This window comes from Staurois parvus, unplaced genomic scaffold, assembly GCF_062004578.1.
Source record: "Staurois parvus isolate SC_StPar_1 unplaced genomic scaffold, SC_StPar_1.0 ptg000011l, whole genome shotgun sequence".
NCBI classification, from domain to species: Eukaryota; Metazoa; Chordata; class Amphibia; order Anura; family Ranidae; genus Staurois; species Staurois parvus.
In genome coordinates this window covers 12381917-12408772 of record NW_028317807.1, presented here as the reverse complement: position 1 = coordinate 12408772, position 26856 = coordinate 12381917, and the positions used below count along the sequence as shown (strand labels likewise).

The 26856-nt window shown below is 38.9% G+C and overlaps 1 protein-coding gene across 4 annotated transcripts in view; it reads right to left on the bottom strand.

Annotated features, from left to right (window-relative positions):
* Window positions 1-26856, bottom strand: part of PARD3B (par-3 family cell polarity regulator beta) — a 1797179-nt gene that overhangs the window by 1304800 nt on the left and 465523 nt on the right. For all 4 annotated transcript variants that reach the window (XM_089670923.1, XM_089670934.1, XM_089670945.1 and 1 more), the window contains exons 6-9: window positions 22841-22927; window positions 17347-17472; window positions 16352-16689; window positions 13042-13181 (exon numbers count right to left, since the gene is read on the bottom strand). In XM_089670923.1, coding sequence (XP_089527049.1) covers window positions 13042-13181; window positions 16352-16689; window positions 17347-17472; window positions 22841-22927 — 691 coding nt within the window. The remainder of the gene's footprint in view (window positions 1-13041; window positions 13182-16351; window positions 16690-17346; window positions 17473-22840; window positions 22928-26856) is intronic.

The window sequence follows — 26856 nt, the reverse complement described above, 5'->3', positions numbered from 1 at the left end:
TTGTAATGCGTTTTTTGAGCTTTGCTCTAGAATTTCCAAACTCAATTACTCCTGGAGTAAAAATCTAATAAAATGTTGATATTTATGGTATTAAAGTTTGAACATGCACTACAGACACAGATTTAGCCATTGTGATATATAACCAGATTACACTTTTATGTCAAATTTCGATTTAGTTTTAGTCATGGTCTTTTGACTAAAATGCCATTTCAGTTTTAGTCATCTGAATTTTTTTAGTTTTAGTCGACTAAAATAGTGTTAATTTAGTCAATTAAAATATTTTTGTTTACAAAATGAACACTTGATATAGCAAATATGATCAGACCTATTTGCTTAGCTTGAATGGAGGAGTAACATGTTAACAGCAACAACAAGTATAACATGTTAACATGTTGATTACTTCATAGGCAAACTGCAACAGATGTAAAAGATAGGAGAGCTCCCCTTATGTGTGTTACATTCACTCAGAAAGCACTAGCAGTTTAGTTTTTTCGCAAAATAACTTTTTTAAACCTTTTCAGTACAATGTATATAGACATATTAGAGTACAAACAAATATCAAAGGGTGTAAGATACAAGTAGAGTATCATTAAATTAAAGTAGGTGCTACAAAGATATAGTAAGGTTTAAAAAGTACTTAGTAGAGTACAAAGTATACAAAGTACAAAGAGGTACAAAGTGTGTCATGTAGGGGCTAGAAGAACCATCATCCAGCAGAATGAATGGTAAAGGCCATCAACAGGTTATATAGAATGTAATTTATGCCAGTCAACCCAAATTTTCTAGTTTTTATCAAATGAGCTACAAGAGAAAGATCAAATAGCTAAAGGTTTCTCATAGTGGTAATCGAGGTTAACTCGGGTTAAGACTTCCAAGAGGTTAGGGGATAAGTTGTTTTTCCAATGTCTGGCAATAACCAGTTTGGCTGCCATTAGTGTATGTGTGATTACTATCCTAGATGTTGGCGGATATTTATCTATGCCAAGATGTAGGATTGCTAATGCTGGTTCTGGAGCTAAAGGTACCACAGTAAGGTCTGCCATGATGTTGAATACATTTTTCCAATCAGCTGGTAAATTTTTACATGACCAAAAGATGTGGAAGATGGTTCCTGGTTGTCCACAATCTCTTTAACATAAGGAGGACAAAGAAGGGTAGAATTTTGTTAGTTGATGTAGAGTTCTATACCATCTAGTCACTATTTCTTGAATAAGTCCCCAATGGTTAATACAGTGAGATGCCTAGTAGTTATATCGAAAAGCAATCAACCATTGTTGAGGATAAAATATCATGTTTAGGTCTTCTTACCATTTTAGCATAGGGGGAGATTTAAGGAATTGTTGTTTGTGTTGTAGATTATGATACAGCAGGGAGATACCTTTTATGCTCATATTAGGTGAAGTATAAAAATATCCACGCATTAGAATGTATGTCGATTACAGGTGGTGAAAGTTTAGAAAAAGTTTAGAAAAAAAGGAAACAATTCAAGTATACATGAATCGGATTGAAATAGGAAGATTGAATTGGTCACATAATGATGTTAAGGATTTGGGCTTGTTATTCTCCATCATTTCATCTATCCACTGTATACCTCTCTCCAAACATCATTTAACAGAAAGACAAGGGATGAGCACTTCTAGTGTTTCAATAGGAAGTCGGATATCAGTATTTAATCGCCTCCTGCCTGCCATATAAGAAAATTATGGGAGGGCGGCAGCGCTCTCATTCTGGGAGGATGCACTCTCATTCTGGGACACAGCGGATCACCGATCGCAGTAAATAGTCGATGACACAAGCTCTATCATGTGATCAGCTGTGTCCAATCACAACTGATTGCATGTAAATAGGAAATGACGGTTATCGGCAGTCCTCACCTCATGCTGACAGTGCATGAGGAGAGGAGAGCTGGTAAGCAGCATTCCTCACAGGGGACATGTACATTGATCATCAGTGTCCTGATTATCAGTGTAACCCCACCTGTCAGTACCCATAACTGTGACATATCAATGCCACATATCAGTGTCCATCAGGGCTGCCTTTCAGTGCCAAACTATCAGTGCTGCCTATCAGTGCCAGTCAGTGCCACCTATCAGTGACATATATGAGTGCTGCGTTTCAGTGCCCATCAGTGATGCCTGTCAATGCCCATCTCTGCTGCCTATCAGTGCCCATCACTGCAGCCTCATTAGCGCACATAAATGAAGGAGAAAAATTACTTATTTACAAACTTTTATAACAGAAAATAAGGAAAAAAAAGTTTTTTCAAAATTTTCAGACTTTTTTAGTTTGTTTAGCAAAAAATACAAAACCCAGAGGTTATTAAATACCACCAAAAGAAAGCTATATCTGTCTAAAAAAAAAGACAAAAATTTTGTTTAGGTACAGTGTTATATGATCGCGCAATTTTCATTCAAAGTGTGACAGCACTGAAAGATGAAAATTGGCCTGAGCAGGAAGGGAGTAAAAGTGCCCAGTAGGCAAGTGGTTAAAGGAATTGGTTCTGTTTGATGCAGGAGAGTTCTCCAAGCTAAGATTGTGGCTTGTGTCATGGGAGGAAAGTTAGATAATGTGAGCGGTTTCCAGATGTCAGCTAACAATAATACATTTAGGTTTGTGATTTGATTTGTGCACTATGTGATTGAACTCTGACTCACAAGGTTTCAGATGAGGCTATATCCCAATGTTTGACTTGGGCCAACACTGAAGGTAAGAAGTAGTCCTTTAAATCTGGTAGACCTAATCCTCCTACTTTTCTATGTAGAATTAGGTGCTTGTAGGAGCAATGTGCTTTTTTCCCTTGCCATATGAAGCTTTTGACAGTTTAATTCAGATAGATGAGATGGTTTCAGTGGGACAGGGTGTATACAGAAGTGGTATACTATTTGTGGAAGTATAATCATTTTAAAAAGGCAATTTTTCCTATCCAAGATAATTCAACTTTTGAGATGTAGGCTATATCTTGGCAAATGTCTCTGATAAGTGGTTTAAAATTAAGATCTTCTATGAGGGACAATTGGTTAATTAAAATAATGCCCAGGTATGGTATACACTGTTCAGCCCAAGAGTATGAGAATAGTGATCTTAGATGGATTTTAGCGTGGGAGCTGATTCCCATGTCTAGAATTAGAGATTTAGTGAAATTGATCTTGTAATATGACAGGGTGCTGAAATGGTTAAATATTTCATGTGAAAATGGAAGGGAGATGATAGGGTTGGATAGTATAAGTATAACACTGTCCGCAAATAAATTGATGACGTGGTGCTGGTGTTGAAAATGGAAGCCTTTTATATGGGGATGTGTGCGGATCGTTTCAGCCAAGGGTTCAATCATAAAATTAAAACTAGATGGAGATAGTGGGCATCCTTGGGGAGTGCCACTGGAAATCCTAAAACTTTTGGATAAAAGTCCCATGGTAAAAACCTGGGCAGAGGGGTGAGAGTAAAGAGCAAGAACGGCTGACAGTATTGATCCCTGAAAACTGAATTTCTGGTGGACAGTCGACAGGTAACTCCAGTGCAGCAGCAGGTGTTTTCAAGTTTCTGCATGGTAGATAATATTAAGAATTTGTCTGGTAGCATCCGCCGCTTGGCAGCCTTTAGTGAAGCCTAATTGATTGATGGAATGATCGCCTTAAAGAGGTCTTGGAAATATCGAGGAAGTTGATGTGATAGGACAGTCTTCGGTGTCGCAAACGTGCACAACACACAGTGAAGGACGCAGACCTCATTTTGTTAAGTATCCATTTCTCCCTTATTCTTCCCTCCCCCTTCCTGAGAGGAGACATTTGGCCAGCATGTGTGTGTGTGTGCTGTTTATGGGTCACTGGCAGGCCAAGGCAGCAGGGAACCCCAGAGCTATAAATATCTCTGAGCTAGGTGCCTAGCTGTCTTGGAAAGCTGTGCCATTTCACACCTCGGAAGAGATAAGGCAAGCTTTCCCAAGAGTTGAAAGAGATTCTGACCTCATAAACCTAGCTCAGCTGAGGTGATAGAATCAGATAACTTCTGTTAAAACCATGTTTTCCCCTATGTCTCATATCTTGGAATATGAAAGACTTACATAAAAAACAGACATATCGTCAATGAGGGCCAATGAGCAGGCAAACAGTTTGATGGGTCACTCGCCTTGTCTCGAACACACAGGAAAGCAGAAAAATACATCTCGCGAACCGTACAGTAAACACTTTCATAATTCATATCTAATCAATCCTCAGACTTGGCTGCATAATAATCTACCCGCGGGTGGACTGTCCCTTCTGCAGATGGACAGTTATGGGCCAAAATATGAGTTAGGGACGATTTTTCTGTAAATATTTTTATTGCACCCGTTTGACCTTTTAGTAATAAATCTTTCCTTCTGAAAGTGTTAAACTGTTTCTATAGCTCTGTATTGCAATTTACGAATCCCTGCCTCTAAAGAGAACGCTACTGTTTGTTTAACCCTCTGTATAACAGGCCTGTGTTATGCAGTCGATTATTTAAATCATTATAGTGTTATAGCTGATAACGCCGAGTTTCCTCTTTCTCTTTACAAAAAGGAGGTGGTCGCAGTGTGAAGGGTTAATTGCGTGATTAACCTGACCCAGTAACAATCTCCCAGGCTGCCGGTACATCGATTGTGGTCAGTTAGCTGTAAAATCGTTGTGCAGGGTGCAGCTGGGTGTGGCATTGTTACAGTGGGGATCGAAAGTTTGGGCACCCCAGCTAAAAATTTGTATTAATTTGCATAAAGAAGCCAAGGAAAGATGGAAAAATCTCCAAAAGGCATCAAATTACAGATTAGACATTCTTATAATATGTCAACAAAAGTTAGATTTTATTTCCATCATTTACACTTTCAAAATAACAGAAACAAAAAAATGGCATCTGCAAAAGTTTGGGCACCCTGCAGAATTTATAGCATGCACTGCCCCCTTTGCAAAGCTGAGACCTGCCAGTGTCATGGATTGTTCTCAATCATCGTCTGGGAAGACCAGGTGATGTCAATCTCAAAGGTTTTAAATTCCCAGACTCATCTGACCTTGCCCCAACAATTAGCACCATGGGTTCTTTTAAGCAGTTGTCTAGAAAACTGAAACTGAAAATAGTTGACGCTCACAAAGCTGGAGAAGGCTATAAGAAGATAGCAAAGCGTTTTTAGATGTCAATATCCTCTGTTCGGAATGTAATTAAGAAATGGCAGTCATCAGGAACAGTGGAAGTTAAAGCAAGATCTGGAACACCAAGAAAAATATCAGACAGAACAGCTTGCAGGATTGTGAGAAAAACAATTCAAAACCCACGTTTGACTGCACGATCCCTCCAGAAAGATCTGGCAGACACTGGAGTTGTGGTACACTATTCCACTATAAAGAGATACTTGTACAAATATGGTCTTCATGGAAGAGTCATCAGAAGAAAACCTCTTCTACGTCCTCACCACAAAAATCATCGAATGAACTTTGCAAATGAACATATAGACAAGCCTGATGCATTTTGGAAACAAGTTCTGTGGACCGATGAGATTAAAATTGAACTTTTTGGCCGGAATGAGCAAAGGTACGTTTGGAGAAGAAGGGGCACAGAATTTAATGAAAAGAACCTCTGTCCAACTGTTAAGCATGGGGTTGGATCAATCATGCTTTAGGGTTGTGTTGCAGCCAGTGGCACAGGGAACATCTCACAAGTAAAAGGAAAAATGGATTCAATAAAATTTCAGCAAATTTTGGATGGTAACTTGATGCCATCTGTGAAAAAGCTGAAGTTAAAGAGAGGATGGCTTCTACAAATGGATAATGATCCTAAACACACCTCGAAATCCATGGGGGATTACATCAAGAGGCGTAAACTGAAGGTGTTGCCATGGCCTTCACAATCTCCTGACCTCAACATAATTGAAAATCTATGGATAGACCTTAAAAGAGCAGTGCGTGACAGACAGCCCAGAAATCTCAAAGAACTGGAAGACTTTTGTAAGGAAGAATGGGCAAAGATACCTCAAACAAGAATTGAAAGACTCTTGGCTGGCTACAAAAAGCGTTTACAAGCTGTGATACTTGCCAAAGGGGGCAGTACAAGATATTAACTCTGCAGGGTGCCCAAACTTTTGCAGACGCCATTGTTTTGTTTTCTGTTATTTTGAAAGTGTAAATGATGGAAATAAAATCTAACTTTTGTTGACATATTATAAGAATGTCTAATCTGTAATTTGATGCCTTTTGGAGATTTTTCCATCTTTCCTTGGCTTCTTTATGCACATTAATACAAATTTTTAGCTGGGGTGCCCAAACTTTCGATCCCCACTGTACGCACGTCACATCACGGTTTTAGATTGGCTAGTCCTTTGGTCACAAGTTTGGTGAGAAGGTCTGGGGTCTGACGCTGCGATATATGACATATTGGACATCGTGATCGTGGGATTGTCGCATGTTGGCGGCGGCGATCGTGCGATTGTGACATTCGGAACTCCACAAATTTTTAAATTGTTCCGACGAGATCGGTCTTCAAGGTCGGCCAATTTAGATTGTAGTTTCGAGACAGTTACCTGTTGAGAAGTGTGAGAGTCCACCAAAGTGTTAAAGGATGAAGTATATTCGCTCATCTTGGTTTCTACTTCATGTATCCTATCTCCCAGTTCTTGTACTTCTGCTCTGCATTCTTGTATAAAATTGACCATATCAAACTATAAGGATGATGGCAGAGACATGAGCATCAAAAGAAAATATGACAGTGCAGCGCTATGAATAAATATACACTAATTCCCTCCAACAAAGTGATAGGATCCTACATGGATAAATACATATGAAATACGTGACACATTGATGATCTTATATACACAAGTGCACCATAATTAAATTCCTAATCACCCCTCCAATCCACACTTGAGGGACCACATAATCACAGATGAATGGTACAAAACTGTGTGTGCATCCCTGTACAGGGATATATTACTACAACGTGATAAGTGAACCACACTCAACAAAAAATCCACACTAAAAAACAAATAAAAATACAAATCAGGACCCCCCACATAAATCCTTAAATGAAGAAAATTTCAAATCGTTCGCCAAACAAGAAAACACATGCAGGTGATATTGTGTAGTCGTGGTCACGTCACAGGTGCAAATCCTCAAATGGCCAAAATGCCCCCTCACCTCCTTACAGTGACCACGTAGGTCCAGCTCACTTTTAGGACCACTGGGGATTTTAAGGCGATGTGCACTGCCATTTGATCTCCAAACATGATGTGCATTATGGCATCCAAAGAGTTTAATTTTGTTCTCATCTGACCAGACTTAATTTTTCCGGTATTTCATAGGCTTGTACATGCTTTTGATTCAGCAAGGGAGTTTTGAGTGATGAGCATGCATACAGGCCATGGTTGTTGAGTGTATTACTTATATTTTATTTTAAAACAGCTGTACGTGCTAATTCTACGTCTTTGTGAAGCTCTCCACAAGTGGTCCTTGGCTCTTAGACAACTCTTCTGATAATTCTTTTCACTGATCTATCAGAATTCTTGTGAGGAATACCTGATTGTGGCCAGTTATGGTGAAATTATGTTCTTTCCACTAACGGACTATGGCCCCAACAGTGCTCTGCTTTTATACATCATGTTTCTTGCGGGACTTCTTAGTAATGAGACACCTTTTTATAGGCCATCAGTTGAGAGTAAACCAGCTGATATTAATTTGCACTGACAAGGGGCAGGATTGCTTTTTAACTACTGATAGATTTCAGCTGGTGTCTTGGCTTTCCATGTCTTTTTGCACCTCCCTTTCTTCATGTGTTCAATACTTTTTCCCTGTGTCATTCGATTTGATTACACACAACATAATTTCTGAATTTATTTGTTTTTGTTTCTTTGTATGTATGGATTGCATGGGTTGTTACAGATATGGTGAAAATTTCATGTCAATATCACCTTTAGAAATATATTTACTGAGAAAAAAGATGACGTGTTCAATACTTATTTTATCCACTGTATAATCTGGTATTAAATGCATTGCTGCTGTGTAAAAGCTGACATTTTACTTATCTAATGGCAGTATCAGGTGTTTAAGGATAATGACCTCCAAGTATTTGAGGAAACTTAGTATAATACGGTATATTGCGAAGTGGCGGGGGGAGGTTCCACAGCTTGATAGTAAGGACTGGGAGGATATTTGGGAGTATCCCATGTCACAGCTAGAGACCGTTTAATTCAATTTAAACAACTTCATGGGATATATTTTGCCCTTCAACAACTGCATAACATTTGACCCTCCATTCCCTCGAGATGTCGGAGATACATGGCCAACCCGGCTGATTTCTCCCATGTGTTCTAGACTTGTCCTCTGATTCAGACATTCAGGGGGATCTGACACATTTTGTTTTCACATTAACAATTATCCCTGTATCATTACCCATTGATATTTGTATTTTCGGATTGGCTAACTTGTTGGCCCCTACAAAGGCACTTAGATCTTTGTTTGGTCTTCTCCTATATTATGCAAGGAAAGCTATAATCTTTAAGTGGAAGTCTTTTTTAGTCCCTATTTGGATTATTTGAAGCACCTGATCAACTCGGCTAGTCCATTTTACAAAATTTACATTTATCCAAAAAAATTTCAGAGGTTTGGGACTAGTGTTGGGCTCGATAATCTAGTAGAACGTACAGTCAGGTCCATAAATATTGGGACATCGACACAATTCTAACATTTTTGGCTCTATACACCACCACAATGGATTTGAAATGAAAGGAACAAGATGTGCTTTAACTGCAGACTGTCAGCTTTAATTTGAGGGTATTTACATCCAAATCAGGTGAATGCTGTAGGAATTACAACAGTTTGCATATGTGCCTCCCACTTGTTAAAGGACCAAAAGTAATGAGACATAATAATCATAAATTAAACTTTCACTTTTTAATACTTTAATACTTTTTTGGTTGCAAATCCTTTGCAGTCAATTATAGCCTGACCACAGGTTAGGTGCAATGCTTTGGCCATTCACAACACAATGCACTGTGAGAGTGATTGACCAAAGTCACGGTGACTTTGGCCATTCAGGACTTATGGCTAAGTCCATGCCCCACACTTTATAAGGTTGCTCACACTGCAGCCGTATGCAGTGTGCTGCTGGACATTGCTGAAGACAGAGGGGGGAATACTCTCCCCGAAAAAAAATAAAAAAACAAATAAAAATAAAAACAAAAGTGTGTGGGGTTCCCCCTAAAAGCCATACCAGGCCCTTTAGGCCTGGTAGGAGTTTTAAGGGGAACCCCAACCCTCAAAAATTAGGGAAAAAAGCATGCAATCTCCCCTAAATTCCTACCAGACCACTGATCTGTGCATAGGCCTGGCAAGGTAGGAAAGACAATCAAGCGTCTCCCTCTCCTCCCCTGCTACTTACCAGGCCACGTGCCCTCAGCATTGGGACGTGTCCCCATGCTGATGGGGACAGGGTGCTCTTCCCACAATAGTTAAAGATAGTTATTTAGAGGTTGTATAATAAATTACCATATCACCCAGTAGATGGCCTCCATTCAGTAGCCAAAAAAGACATGCACAAAAAGGGGGGTTGTGAAAAGAAATTCACAGAGAAAGTGGCTACATTATGAACAGAGTGTGACAATCAGAAAAATTTCCAAAAATTATGCTTTATTACATATACAAGTTTGACAATTGGGCAGTCGCCCTGGTTTACCATCACCTCAGTATGAGACAATACACACAGACCTAAAACCATATAAAATGACACCAAGACCGGTCCAAATACTTGTGCAACAAAGACAGTGACTACTAGAGCCTAAAGTCTTTGTAGCACTGGCTCACAGGTGAACACTTCCCACAGGAGGTGTATGCAAAAATTATACCATAGGTATACCATGTAACATGTTGTAAATATGTAGACATATGCTACTACCAAAATGGTTATATCCCAAGCAGGGAGTGTCAAAACATTACACTATAGATATAAAATATCACATGTATGCAGTGCAGCAAGCACAGTATGCGTCAAAAAGAGAAGCATGCCTCTAGGCCTATAAGAGACAAAAAATGAATGTCATATATAAAATGCAGTACACTCCTATGCCGGCACATGTGGTTGGGGCCCATTCATCTGTAATATAAGCGACTGTTTCCTTAGGGCTCTTAAATGAGAATAAGCCCCATTTGTTACCAGGATGGAAGGATAGATGCAAATAGCAGAACACTGCTTGAAATGGTTTCTTCACCACTGTATGTGGACTACACACCACTTTCTGTAAGGAAAACAAGACAAATCCCAATAAATCTTCTGCCTGTTGAGATACACGTGGTATATCCTGTTTCCTATGAAAAGCACCATGATGTCCCCATCCTGTAGTGAAACAAACAATATGTGGAAAGTCACTGGAAGAGCTTTACTCTATATAAGATGTATAGGTTATATCGATCACAGAGGACCATATAACTAGTGTCCTGTAACAGTCCACTCACCACCTGCGCAATGGATAGTAGGAGAGGAAAAGATGTCCTTCATAGGTACTGCCTTACAAGGCCAGAGAGGCCAGGGAACAACCGCTGACATCAGCCGATATACCGCGGGTTCCAGCCTCTTCTCGGCGCCTGTGCTGCTTAAGCCTGCCTCGTGGCATGTGAAGATGGCTTCCTCCTTGTAGGTCAGCGTGCGTTCCCTCTAGTGCGCATGACCGGAAGTGACGTATATCTGACGTATGACGTCAACGCGTTTCGCCGATGGGCGTATCTGACTCAGCTGCACAACACAGCCATGCAAAGGAATGTGCTTACAGTGAAGAACTAACACACAGCCCCTAGTAAAACAAATGATGTCAGTGACACCAAGTCAGTTCCCACCAGTGTCAGAATACCCCCCCGCAGTCCCACAGTCCCGCTATAAGTCGCTGATCGCCGCCATTACTAGTACAAAAAAAAAATCCCAGTATATATACCCCAATTTTTAGATGCTATAACTTTCATGTAAACCAATTGATTTACACGTATCGGGATTTTTTTTTTAGCAAAGACATGGAGCAGAATACATTTTGGCCTAAATGTATGACAAAATTTGATTTTTTTAATTTTTTTACTGGACATGCTCAAAAATATAGCTTTTTTTCTCAAAATTATTGGTCTTTTTTTTATAGCGCAAACAATAAAAAATGCACAGGTGATCAAATACCAAGAAAGAAAGCTCAATTTTTGGGACAAGAAAGGACGTACATTTCATTTGGGTGCAGCGTTGCATGACCGCGCAATCATCAGTTAAAATAACACAGCGCCGTAATACAAAAAATGGCCTGGTCTGGAAGGGGGGCACGTGGTTAACCACTTACGTGGGATTACATTATTATTAATTATTATACATTATGTATATATCGCCAACAGTTTGCTAAGCGCTTTACAATATAACGGGAGACAATACAGCAACAATACAGTTCAATACAAGAGGGTTAGGAGGACCCTGCTCCTTGGAGCTTACAATCTATTACATTTTGAAAACAATTTATCATTTTCCTTCCACTTCACAATTATGTGTCACTTTGTGTTGTCTATCACATAAAATCCCAATACAATACATTTACAGTTTTGGTTTTAACATGACAAAATGTGGAACATTTCAAGGGGTATGAACACTTTTTCAAGGCACTGTACATCTGTAGATGTGTTACTCCTGTATACTCCCAGGTTGCTATTGTGAACCTCATGCATTCAGGATTAACTTGGGTTGTTACGTTTACTTCTTTTGTACTTTGCGAGCCACAGCATGCCCAAATGGCTGTTTTGTGTTTTTCTACATATAAAATTAAATTTAAAAAAGTTGGAAAAAGTATAACAAGGTATTTTAATATAAATAATCCTTTAATCAATGTGATATAACCAAACTAAGTTTTTTGTAAAATAGCAACTCCCCTAAAGGCCAGATCAAACATTCAATGTGGCACTTGGAATTCTCTGAATCTGGATGAAGCCCTCTAAAATAGTTTAAATCAGATGGAAAGAATAGGTACACCAAAATTCTATTTGTAATGCCTGAGCAATCTCAACAGGTCCATTAATTGCCACACTGCAGAAGGAAAAGTATTACAATTTTATGCAAACACTGACCTTCATAGTAATTTCCCTCAAAATTTCTGGGGACTCTGGTAGTGTTCTGATAAAGTGCAACACCAAATATATAATCTATTACCTGGTGTTCAACAGTATTCTGAAACAGAATGTAGTACATTTTCTGGGGTATTTTGAATTAAAAAATATCCTCTTCTTCCTAAAATTGTTTCTTCCCCATCTTTTTTTTTTTTTTGCTTATTACTATCAAGGCACATGCTTTTAGAAAGCTACTCCAGCCTGCAGTATTTAAAACCACTTTGTTCCAGTTTCTTACTGTCCTCACAGCATGCATTTTCAAACATAACAAAATACTAGCTGTAAATCTACTAAACAGAGATCCAGTACTTTCTTTACAACAGCAAAGAAGCCTATTTGCCATTGTAATTAAGATGACCCCTTCCCCTATTCCTAGAGAAGCCATTTCACAGCATGCTGAACAAGGACCAAAGAGTAAAGAGGTTACATTTCTTTAAATTGGAAAACAGAAATAAAACATAGAAAAGCATAGAAGAATCATGACCAACTTCAATGCAAAATTCGCCCTGGAAGGGAGAGTCCCATCAGAACCCTTCCATAGTTGACTCCTCAATTTGTGCTGCCATGGAAACGGTCTTATAAGGCACGAGAATTGCACTAAAAATATATCATTTATTTTTTAATACATAAATCCTGAAAGCAAATCGAGAATGGAATTGCTTTTAAATTGATGTAGACTTTAGCAAGTTTACTTTAATGTTTGCAATCCAAACTCTGTACTCGAACATTTCCGCAGTTATCTTATCTAATCTGAAAGATTCCATTCTGATCCGCAAATTTTTTTTCAGAATAAATATGAGACAGAATACACCACACAAGGTACATAACTTATGTCTGAGCATAGGAATGCAACTCTGAAATTTTCTTGAGCTTGAATTTTTGTAAATTCCCCCCAAAAATGTATAAATATATTAGCTGATAATTTACATACCTCTATTATTCGATCTCCAGACAGCAATCGTCCATCCTTTATGGCTGCTCCTTTAGGAAGAATATTTTTTACGAAAATAGGGCCAGGTCCATGTACTGTAGAGTCCCTTGTGACCACTGTGAATCCAAGGCCATCTGCACCTGAATTGGAATTGGTCAACAGAAATTTGTGACAGATACTCTAAACAGTTATGGTCATACAGAATATCTCTCTACAAAACAGAATGGTAAAATATATTCCCCATTTTGGCCTATTTACATATTACAAAACAACAATTATTGAAATATATTGGTGTGAGCAAGGCTTCAACACAGAAAGCTTCCAGAGATCTTGTAGCCAGCAAAGTACAGACAGTAGCCAATGGCACAAATGCACAAACACTTAGTAAAGTGCATGTAAATATTTCAGTGAAACAGACACTGACAAATCCTAGTTGACATGAATTTATTATGAAGAAAAGAGAGCTGTGTTCCCAAGAAATATTGCTTATGTGTACAAGTTGGAAATGCCATGATAATGTAAATTAAAACTTCAAAGCCATATGTTCCATATCCCTGGAGGCTCATGTATACAGCATCTCACAGAAGTGAGTACACCCCTCACATTTTTGTAACCTTTTTAATCTATCTTTTCATGTGACAACACTGAAGAAATGACACTTTGCTGTAATGCAAAGTAGCGAGTGTACAGCTTGTATAACAGTGTAAATTTGCCATTAATGGCTAAACCGTTGGCAACAAAAGTGAGTACACCCTAAGTGAAAATGTCCAAATTGGGCCCAAAGTGTCAATATTTTGTGTGGCCACCATTATTTTCCAGCACTGCCTTAACCCTTTTGGGCATGGAGTTCACCAGAGATTCACAGGTTGCCACTGGAGTCCTCTTCCACTCCTCCATGACGGCATCATGGAGCTGGTGGATGTTTGAGACCTTGCGCTCCTCCACCTTCTGTTTGAGGATGCCCCACAGATGCTCAATAGGCTTTAGGTCTAGAGACATGTTTGGCTAGTCCATCACCTTAACCCTCAGCTTTTTTAGCAAGGCAGTGGTCGTCTTGGAGGTGTGTTTGGGGTCGTTATGTTGGAATACTGTCCTGCAGACCAGTCTCAAAGGGAGGGGATCATGTTCTGCTTCAGTATGTCACAGTACATGTTGACATCCTTGGTCCCCTCAATGAACTGTAGCTCCCCTGTGTCGGCAGGACTCATGCAGCCACAGACCATGACACTCCCACCACCATGCTTGACTGTAGTCTTTGTACTCCTCACCTGGTTGCCACCACACACGCTTAACACCATCGGAACCAAATAAGTTTATCTTGGTCTCATCAGATCACAGGACATTGTTCCAGTAATCCATATCCTTAGTCTGCTTGTCTTCAGCAAACTGTTTTCAGGCTCTCTTGTGCATCATCTTTAGAAGAGGCTTCCTTCTGGGACGACAGCCATGTAGACCAATTTGATGCAGTGTGCGGCGTATGGTCTGAGCACTGACAGGCTGGCCCCCCACCCCTTCAACCTCTGCAGCAATGCTGGCAGCATTCATATGTCTATTTCCCAAAGACAACCTCTGGATATGACGCTGAGCAAGTGCACTCAACTCCTTTGGTCAACCATGGCGAGGCCTATTCTGAGTGGAACCTGTCCTGTTAAACCGCTCCATAGTCTTGGCCATCGTGCTGCAGCTCAGTTTCAGGGTCTTGGCATTCTTCTTATAGCCTAGGCCATCTTTATGTAGAGCAAGAATTCTTTTCTTCAGATCTTTAGAGAGTTCTTTGCCATGAGGTGCCATGTTGAACTTCCAGTGACCAGTATGAGAGAGTGAGAGCGATAACACCAAATTTAACACACCTGCTCCCCATTCACATCTGACTAACGATGACACTAATGAGTCACATGACAACAGGGAGGGAACATGGCTAATTGGGTCCAATTTGGACATTTTCACTTAGGGGTGTACTCACTTTTGTTGCCAGCGGTTTGGACATTAATGGCTGTGTGTTGAGTTATTTTGAGGGAACAGCAAATTTACACTGTTATACAAGCTGTACGTTCCCTATTTTACATTGTAGCAAAGTGTCATTTCTTCAGTGTTGTCACATGAAAAGATATAATGAAATATTTACAAAAATGTGAGGGGAGTACTCACTTCTGTGAGATACTGTATGTATTCTCAATATCAGAAATAAGACATCACATAATGCAAATTCACAACAATATATAAAGAGATTGTTGCTGACCCTAGGTTCACAGCTAAGTGTTTTCCACAGCTTTTTGTGTTTTGCAGAAATGCATTACAGTCCATTTAACATGATTTCCTATGGGACACGTTCCCATCTCTGAGTTTTCACCCGATGCGTTTTTTGGAAATGGTCGTGGACTTTTTTGAATGCAAAAAGTAGCTTTGTTGGTTGTATAGACTTCAATGGAAATCCTGCATAAAAGCATGTGGTGCATTTTGTATGCGTTTTTGATGCATTTTTGATGTGTTTTAAATCTGCCTAATAATAAGAATAAAAAACACAAAACACATCAAAAACGTGGCAAAAACACATAAAAAATGGAGGTGAAAAATGCAATGCACAAACAGAACATTCGCAAACTGCATAGGTGTGAACCTAGCCTTAGTCCCAAAAAGGGAGTTAACACCAAGTAGGCAGGGAGAATATATTATCTATATCTACTGTGTATATATATATATATATATATATATATATATATATACACACACACACACACACATAGATTGACTGTCATGTGTCACTCACCTCCATCTACCTCACTCAACATGATAGTCTTAATATTCAGCTGATAAGCCACACGTGTGGGCTGAGAGGTTAAAACAGACAGTTTGCTTTGCATTAATATACCTAGAGAAATGGTAAAAAATGTTCTCCTGTTCTGCGAGTAAATTGGTTCTAAACATGCTGACCTAGAGTGAGAGAACTCCAAGTACATAACCAGCCAGCAACATGATGCTTGGGTGGAATACGCACCAAAGTTAAACCTGCCCACAGTTCATAAGGTCTGTGCTAGTAACTGGGTGGTCCAACCCATACAAAAGAATGGACAACCCAAGCCCTAGCTCTAATTATGTGAGGACTGCCCACTCGCAGTCCCTGATCACTGTAATGAATGCTTTGAAGTCGAAGATGCCCCAGCAAATTTGGAACAATGAGCATCTACGTGAGAAGTAAGCTGCCGCAGGTCACCATCTATGTTGACTATGCAGAAATCAGGCCCTCTTTTTCCTAGCTAAGGAGTTCAATACCAAACACATAGCACTTATTTAAAAACAAAAGTACAATTACCCTTTTTCAGATCAATCCTTATAATCTTGGCAGTTTTTTTAGTTCCAAAGCCTAGAGGTGAGGAGTATGAACTACCATGGCCTGCTGGATCTGGGCTTACTGAAATCTGCTGTGACAGTGCAGAATCAAAACCATTAATGTGGTCACTTAGCTTCCCACTTTGCTTTGCAGTGGCAGGTGGAAGAGGTGGTTTTATATTAGGAATTTCATCATCTTCATCTTCTAAAAGTGATAAGTAAGATATGGCAGTTTTCTCATAAAGTTCACGGTTATGAGATGGCACAACCTCCACTAACACACTTGGATGTTTCATTGCTTGTCTGAAGATATCTTGTGCCCTAAGATACAAGAGAGTTAATAAACTTAGCATTCAGTATATTCCTGGAAAATTCATCAACACTTCCTAACTTGCAATACAATGTGCAAGTGTTCTGACAGCTATTTAGTACTGGACTAAACACAGACATATTATTAATATTTTACAGCCTCATAAGAAAGTGGTATGGTGAAAAAGTGGAGAAATCCAATCTAAGTAAAAAAGCAGGGGGGGGGGGGGGTGCTACAAAAAAGCAGGAGAGGGAAGTTTTATACTGTATACAAAGGATTTAAAAAAATGCCCCTTTTCCTTAAGGTATGGGAAGACTGTTGAGTCTTGGCCTGTAGAATTTGCCCCCCCCCACCACCACTAGGTTGGACTATTCATTTGTTGAGATGTTGTGTTGTCTCTCCAATTTACCGGTCTTTGCATCCCTCTGTACCATGCATTGCATATACCAAGTTAATAGGTAACTTGGCACATATTTCTGCATTTTGTGAGGTTTTTTTTTTTTCACTTGTAAGCAGTGAATGTGGTGTCTAATTGAAATACAAAACACACATATCATAACAAAGCTTAGATCCACATACATAAATAAATAACCAGCCATACCTTTGGAAGTTATTTTTAAAACCTATGACACAAAGCCACTTAACACTTTTCACAGTATAATACTTACTGTGTAAAAGACCTATCAGCAAGTTCCACACTGTTAATTTTCACAATGCATTCATTTTCTTGGAAAAGGCCCTCCCGTTTAGTCCTGCTATTCTCCTCAATTCCACGAATGTACAGTCCCAAAGCACTAAACGGCAAAGTGAGAGTAGGTTATGTATATGTTATTGCAATAAGAGTTATACATATTTTTGGAAAAAGGAGTTCCACATTTTTTCAGAAGCAATTACTCTAAAATATTAAAAATCAATTGAATCTTAGTATATACTTAGATTTTATATGAGGTTCATTTTCTTATATTCTATATGTCATACACGTTAAAAATACAGTCAACAAGACAAGTTACACAGAAGAACATATTACCACTTATAAATATAATTTGTGCTATAAGCTTGGAGAGGGTAGTTGTTACTCCTGCAAAGTATTTATTGCTGGAAATTAGAAACATTAATCTGTGTCTCAGCCACATAGTACCCTCTCTTTACAGGATACTTTACAATGCAGTTCCTTCACTGTTCCTTCCACTGTAATAGTCTCTACATCAAGATTACAGCTCACAGATTTCACCCTCCATACTACAGCTGGGAAGAAGAGGTAGCATGTACTGCAGGAAGGAAGGAAGAAGCAGGAAACTACCATTGGCTGTCAAAGCATGCAGTTGCCTAGTGGGTCTCCTTCCCCATAAAGACCTCAACACTTTTAATTACTGCTCATCACTGTTTCTATACATATATTATAGGGTAATCTCTTCAAATTACAGCAGATGCAGCAATGTACCCCCTCAACATTCAATACTGAAATTAAGGTATCATACATTCATGTACCAATCATTTAAAATCACTGTGATTTAGCATTTTTTCCTCATGATTTACACTACGAGATAATGTATAACCATTTGAGTTCAAGAATGAGTAGGGATATCATACATACCCTTGTGCACACTAGCTGCACAATGCAATAACTTATTTTATGTAGAATCAACTTCTATTTTAGATTTTAATTCTTCATTGAGTGCACAAAGCCTACAGCAAATTTCCTAGCAAACCTAGTTAAGAGTGTACTATGCGCAGGTGACTTCCACCATTATATTGTCATGTCATTTCAGGTTATTTCACCAAAGAACACACTGACTGCCTGTCATTTGCACAGACAATGTAAGCCAGCCCATAACATTTATTTGAACAGTATAAGTATACGTATGGATCAGTGGGTCGCAGAGACAATATTAAGTCGTTTACACATGATGTCTTCTTTGACGTGAAAAGCTTCCAATTATGCCCTATGTTATAGAAATGTTTATCCCTGAGTCTGTGTAAGGTTAATTACTGGTGGAAAAAACATAGGTTAAACTTGAAATTCTGAGGCAAGTAAAAAATGTTTTGACTATGCCTTGTCTACCAAAGTACTTTCTGTAACGAATGGAAAAAGAAAATAAGCCATTAGAAGTTACCAATGCATTACATGGTATACTGCCTAAGTAGATGATTAGTCTACTTGAAAATAATTTTGTGTTTCATGAATCATGGGGAAAACATTACCAATATTAAAATTACATCTCCTAATGGTGAGTCAGATGAAACATTAAGGAATACACAAAATGAATTGGTGGCTTATACATTTAGAAGACTACACTCAACAGAAATGTCTGCCTGAGAATCCTGGGAAACAAAATCCACAAATAATACACATGCTAATAATATATAATAAGTGATATGAGAAAGAGCAGTATACTGTTATCTGAAGGAAAAAAAAAAAAAAAAAAAAAAAAAAAAAAAATATATATATATATATATATATATATATATATATATATATATACACACATATATACACACACACATACAGTTGTGTTCAAAATATCAAAATAATAGCAGTCAGACATCACTAGCCTGATCAATCACTGTTTTTGGTAGAAATTATATTTCTACATGGCAAATAATTTACTAGCAGGTGTAGTAGAGTAATAGAAATCCAACAGACCCAACAGTCATGACATGCATGCTGCTGATTCTGTGTAATTGAATCACTTTCAAAGGGGCATGTTCAAAATAATAGCAGTGTGGAGTTCTATTAGTGAGGTCATTCATTCTTTGAAAAACAGGTGGCAATTCTTGCCCTTATTTAAGGAAGGAAGGCATCAAATGTTGTACTTGCTGGTTACAGTGCATTTCTCTCTGAAATTCTGAGGAAAATGGGTCGTTCCAGACATTGTTCAAAAGAACAGCGTACCTTGATTAAAAAGTTGATTGGAGAGGGGAAACATATAAAGAAGTGCAGAAAATGATAGGCTGCTCAGCTAAAATGATCGCAAATGCTTTAAAATGGCAACCAAAACCTGAAAGACGTGGAAGAAAGCAAAAAACTACCATTCCAATGGATAGAAGAATAGCCAAAATGGCAAGGACTCAGCCAACAATCAGCTCCAGGAAGATCAAAGAAGGTCTAAAGTTACCTGTGAGTACTGTTACAATTAGAAGACGCCTATGTGAAGCCAAGCTATCTGCAAGAAGCCTCTGCAAAGTCCCACTGTTGAAAAAAAGACGTTCTGAAGAGGTTACAATTTGCCAAAGAACACATTTACTGGCCTAAAGAGAAATGGCGCAACATTTTGTGGACTGATGAAAGTAAGATTGTTCTTTTTGGGTCTAGTGGCCGGAGACAGTATGTCAGATGACCCCCAAACACTGAATTCAAGCCACAGTACACTGGGAAGACAGTGAAGCATGGTTGCGCAAGGTGCCAGAAGTTGGTTGATTCCATGCAACACAGATGTACATCAGTTCTCAAACAGTGGTTATACAACTAAATGTTAATTAAGTGATTCAAAGGAAAGCAAAATCTTCAAACATTTTTCAGTTTATATAGTGAATGTTTGAGTTTGTAAAGAAGAATACAAACACTGCTATTTTTTTGAACAGTCTAATATTCACTTTTCTTCAATTTTTTTACAGGAACAACACAAATTTGATATATTTTTCTTCATGTTTTGATTTGGAATAGAATGTGTAGTGTTCCCAATGCATTTGTGTGTATGGAAATAAAAGCTATTAGAAGTATTTTGAGCTTTATACACTTTTTTCAACACACTGCTATTATTTTGAACACAACTGTATATGTATGAATGTGAGTTAGGAACCTTAGATCGTACGCCCCTTGAGGGTTAGGGGCTAATGTGACTGTACAATATATATGTAAAGCGCTGCGTAAATTGACGGCATTATGTAAATGCCTGAAATAAATAAATAATGTCATATCGGCTGCACAGATATGAAAATGGAGCAAATTAAGCACTTAGAATGGAACTGAAACTGGAGCATGCTTAGTAGATCACAGGCTGTAGTGTGTACATAGAGACAGGGCTGGGACAAGGGGTAGGCAGGAGGAGCAACTGCCCTGGGCACTGTGGTATCATGTGAGGTGGGGGTGGGCGCTGAGAGGGGATTGGGGGAGGAGGGTATTTGTGCTGGGAGGGGGAATTTTTGGGGTGTAGGTGGTAAGAATTGTTTGGGGGGGTGCTAGGAGTGGTGATTGGGGGGATTTGTGTCAGGAGGGGGGAACAGGATTTGTGCTAGGAGGGGGGGTTTGTGCTAGAAGAGGTGACATGGTAGGAGCAGAGATGGGGGGGGGGCAAAGAATTGGCCCTGGGCTATAGATGACCTTGTCCCAGTACTGCATAGAGAAGATGGGAGAGACAGCTGAGGGTAGGATCCACCAAGTATATTTCACTCTACACAAAATGAAGGCTTTGGGTGTATGCACACTTGGTGACATAGCATGTAATGATAGTTTTACATAGTCTGGGTATAATAACACTTTAAAGAAAATGTCTTGTGTCAGTATTTTCCCACACATGGGTTTTGGCATCACAAAGTGTTATAAGCAAACAGGTAATGAAAAATACTAAGTCACCTGGCTCTCTTCAGCAGCACTGCTGCTCTCATCTCTGGTCTCCTGGATTCTTTAGGCTCCTTAAGCCTTAGTTACAGCAGCTCACAGCACGGGCCCACTCCTAGCCTCTAAGTAGAGTTCTCCTAGCACCCCAGAATCTCTCACTCGAGACTTACAAATCCCCTCCAGTCTCCTGAACTCCCTAGTTGCCTCAGCTCTCTCAATCCTGCAGACTCGCTCAGCTGTCCCAGCTCTCCCAGTCCTTCAGGTAGGGAGTATCTTCCACATGGAGTATAGTGTCTCCCAAGTGGCTCACCACTTCTGGCTGGAGTACACAACTATCTCCAAAAAGTCTCTGAGGTATGGCCAGCTCTTGACTTATAACGAATATGCACACCTGTGTACTCACCTGGCTGGCAGGTCTGCACTAAGACCTAGACACGGGATTGAAAGCTTCATCCGACCCAAAATACTTTGAAGCCTTCAAGCTCCAGACCCTGATCTGAAATTACAAAACCTGGAGAAATCTGTAAGCACAGATTTCTCCACTCACAACTCTGGAGCCGCACGCTTGCATCAATGTGAACTCTTTGTCATTCCTACATACATTTTTCCAGTGGCCGGACCCCACACGGTCACAATACTTACATTGGTCCAAGCTTGACAAATGTAACTATGCAAATAAAAAATGCATCCCTAAATTTCAGCTTTAAAATAACATAAGATTTGTTTCTCCTAATTGTCACTTTAAACAACACCAATGAAGAAATTGGACAAATGGTTGTCTCTTACCTTAACCACTTCCTGCCCCATAGGATGTTACTGTACATTCTTTGGTTTCAGTGGTTATATCAGGGCCATGGCCACAGATGAAGCTATGACCCTGGTATCTTTTTTTCAGCCAGCAATGCTGAATAAGGTAAAAGCAGTCTACGCAGCGAAATAGCCGCTGGATTGCTTTACATGCGGCAAAAGAGGTTCCCCACTTAAGCCTTCCCAGGCTCTCCCGTTCCACTGCTGGCTTATCATAGAGATGACGGAGGACCAGAACTTCCCCAATCATATCTATGGCCTAAGGAACTGGAAGGAACAAGTATTTTGTAATTTTGTAAAAAAAATTAAAGAGACAGTGTTAATAAAAAATAACATAAAAAAATGAAAGCTATAAAAGTTATATACGCAAAAAGAATAGTTGTTTCCACAGACTCATAGGGTTTTAGGTACTGCATGTTAACAAGGACTATGAAAGTCTTTGAAAGGTTCCATGGTAATGTAGCAATTAAAAGCATTTCAAAGTCTCTGACATCCACAGATTTATCTGTAGTTAGCCAAAGCATTAAGGCCAGTGGGTCTCATTACTGCCAAGCAGACCCTGCTAACTGCAATAGGAATGTGGAAACGTTCCTTGCACCAAAATGCTGGTGCTTATAAAGAATTAGCAGTCTGTTAAACGTTCTTTAACACTTTGGATTCTTTTGTTAAATAAGCATGTCAGACAACATGACAGGTGTTCTTCAAGCCTGGTTAGTGAAGCAATAAATCAGTGGAGCATACAGAAAAACATACTGACTCAATTTGTTGGTTTATTTTTTTTTTATCATATAACTCACCGTCCACTAAGAGAGGAATAGAAAGGCACAACATGTATCCCCAACGGTCCGCTGTCCCCTGAAATCTCTACCTTTCTTGTCAACTCACTGTAAAATAAAAAAATGAAAAGCATAGATTTTGTTGAGGCAAGAGCAGTTTAAAGTAGCTATTACAAAATCTGAGTGGCATTTAGTGCATTTTTTGAGGCTAATGGTATTACTTGACAGTTCATTGCAGCAAAACTAATAGATCTCATTGAGCAAAGGGATTGAAATGAAAATTTCTATATAATGGAGAAGCTGGCATGCTTGACCAACTTTTGATCACCATTCACAGAAGCATTTGATGGAGGGTTTCATTATTTACCTCTTCACTGCTGGAAAGGGCAGCAACCTTTTGCAGTGAAAATAGGTCATGTCAATTTGCTTGTGTGCTCAGGAACTGCTATTAATGGCTCTTAATTCTGAAGTCTTAATACAGCCTCTCACCTGCCTGGGCAGCAGCAGCACATGCACGCCTTGTCAGATGCATTAGACAGCGTGAGCGCACAAAATGTTTTCTTCTTTTCATTAAATATGGCATGCATGAAAAAAATGGATTAACAAAAAATAACTGAAATAAATATAAACTGGAAAAAAATGCATGCACAGCAGTTTCCATGCATTCCAATGGCCCTGGTTCCCACCAGTGCAGTCAGTTGCACTCAGTTCCCAGTGCAGAAAAAAAGTATAACATGCTGCATTTTTTTCTGCACAGAACTGTACTGGAGTGCGTTTTTCTGGTGTGAACTGACACTAAATCCTACATAGTAAAAGGAAAAAAAAATCTGCTCATGGTACTGTTAGTGTTATATAGACAGTGAAACATAATAAGATACATAGAAAGATACTTCTGCATAAGCAGGGCCGCGAACAAAGACTTTAAAGCGCTCAGTTACAGAAGATTCAAAGATTATATAATTGTACTTGTACGTGATCATTCATTTAGTTAGCCATCCATAAACACTCATATCATCAAGCACATAAGAAGTTTGAATATAGCCTAAAATGAATGATACACAATTTTACAGTTGGCCCTATTATAGACATTTTCTTGAAACAACTATTCTCATTATTTTGAACTTGTCATTAACTGTCTGCAAATTTACTTGAATGGTTGGCGCTTATTCCTGCTTATCCAACATTTCAGAAAGAGATTAATTGATATTAAACTAGCATTGGCGGAGGGGAAATCTAAACGTTCATGTCAGTCACTAGAAATGGAGGTGTGGGGTAATTTCTAAGAAGGAATACCTGTCCCTTTGACAACTGTCAAATGTGTCACTTGTTTTGTGGAGATTTCCGCTTAGTTCTAGACATATTTGCATGGGGAAAAGGTCCTCATAATTGCAATCTGGAAAGTTTGGTGTGTTTGGATCGGCATTCCTTTCCCAACGCATCTTAACATAGAGGGTAGACCCATCCATGTAAATAGATCTAAGCACATGTGTATCTAAACTTTCTATTTACTATGTTAGCACTATTTCTTTTTGTTCATATGGTTTAAAACACTAATACTTTTCATAGGTCATTGAAGTCATGTAACCTGTATATGTAGACCTCTGGATGAATTACATTATTTGTAGCTTCATGACATATAGAATTTTATTCCAAGATAAGCTTCTTGATTTTGGAGGAATGAAAGATTATTAAAAGTTATATATTCTGAAATCCCGCAGGCCTGCCTGTGACGACCTTCAAACACACAATGACAGTCCGCTGCCCTTTTGCAACAATAAATTTGAAATATCAGCTACCTCCAGGAATAACACAAAAGCCAGTGATACTCCTTGTGCAAATGTGTCATGAACCAGGCCAGCAGGACCTGGACTACAAACATATAATTCAGTAAACAAAGGCACGTTGAATGAAGTCAATGTGGAGTGTTTATTTTCAATGAGAATAATTTGATATAAATGCTGATGAACTGATATTAACAAGTGATTAAAGTATAATCATGTTTTTCCTACTTGAAATGTATCCCAGTGTTCACAAATACTGTAACCCATACAGCAGAGAGCTCTGCTTTTTTTAACAAAGGTCTGCAATAAGTTTATATTCATTTCAATTACCTTTGCTAAGAGTTTTTTATACAATAGATATAAGGGAATAAAAAGTCTATATTTTACTCAAACCCCAACTGGCGAGATTGTTGGCATGCCCTTTGCTTTTCTGACAGGCAAGGTACGTGTTAGACTAAGGAATCAACAGTGTAATGTAAGCAATATTTAAAGTCGTTGTAAATCCTTACATATGCTTAGTGAAGTGACTGGCCTCACGTGATACACAGAGATTAAATAAATCCTCCTACATATGTTGTACCTGTTTATCTGCGGTCTTCTCTTCTCTACATCCATTCAAAGTGCTTAATTTATAAAGCTTGTCTGAGAGTTCAGAAAAAATGGGGCAGAGAGCTGAAATTAGACTCTGCAGAGCTTAGTGAGGAGAGCTCTGAGAGCGGATAGGAAGGAAGGAAAGAAGGACGGAAGGAAGAGACACCCCCATCCTCCCTCCATAAATCTCACAAGAACAGAGCGGAGGCTGTCAATCTGCTGGAGATCCCACCCCTGTCACCATTTTTTTCTTGGTGTCAGAAAAACAATCACTTTAACTGTTTCTTCTCTTGTCAAACTAACTGAGAATGGTTCCCAACCCAATGTTTCCAGGTAATGAAAACCTGCTCAAAAGATTATAAAAAAATATTTAATAAACACAAATCACTGAGTTAAAAAAAAAAAGAAAAAAATATTGATATTCCCAAACAGGCATTAAAAGTGGTACCCAAAAACAACATTGCAATATTTGGCAGTTTATGAATATTTAAATGTTTTCTGTTTTTAGGCCTTTTTTACCTTTATTTTCACCTGGTGATCCAGATTCTATGAAAAAGAATTGGAGACACCCTTTGGAAAACTGCATTGTCAGTCTGGGAAGAGGGTGGTGTTATATGCGTTAGCCAATTTACACAGACTCCGAGAAAGGAGTTGCTGTGGACGTAGTATGCCAAAATTTTGCAAACGTGTTTAACACAGTTACCCACACATGGCTAATGTGTAAGATAAAGTCTATAGGCTTAGAAAAGTCAATTTGTAAGTGGATAGAAAACTGGCTAAAAGATCGTATTCAAAGAGTAGTGGTTAAAGTGTTGCTAAACCCAGGACACTGCATCCACTATATCCGGTCTCCCACAGTACACAGAACATGGAAGTGCAACTATTTTAGTAAATATAAACTTCTAAATACCCTTTTTTCATCAACAGTTACAGCAGACTTGTGACTTCTATCAGTGACCAGCCCAGCACTAGCTAAAGCTCGCAGGAGGAAATCCTCTGACCTCTGTGGACAGTGCTGATTGGCCCTGTGCTGATCACATGCACTCTCCCAAGGAAAAAAAAACCTCTCTAGCAATATACACTAAACTGAGCATGTGTATGCCTACAGTTCAGTCTAGAGATAAGTGGTGGTCACTTGAAAAAGGGGAGGAACAGAGAAGAAAGAATCAAACAGCCTTTTTACACAATGCAGAGGACTAACCCCTTAGGTTCCACAGTGAGTATAACAAGCATGCTTTACTGCATATACAGACTGATTTTACTGTTTTTTGTTTTTTTTTTTCAAAAAAAGTTTTATTGAAGTAAGAAAGACAAAACAGATCATAGACAGATACGGATCGCAGTCCATGCACATCTTCATATATGTTCTCCCGTATCGCAGACGGGAATAGGACATTAGAATAGATTTTAGATCAACATGCATCCAATTCCCACAGTAAAGCATATGCAAAAAGTATAACCATAGTAATACTATTTACCATCTGTAATTTTCGATAAATATGGTATACATTAGTCTCTATGTAGAGAGCTCAAGCATCAAGACTATGAGGTGCAAGACAAACGTATTATCTCAAGGCACAGATGTCTGCTATATCCGTATCCAAAAATCGTGGGTTAGTTTTCTAAAGTATTATCACACTTGTACATCTAGGAGTGTTCTGATCC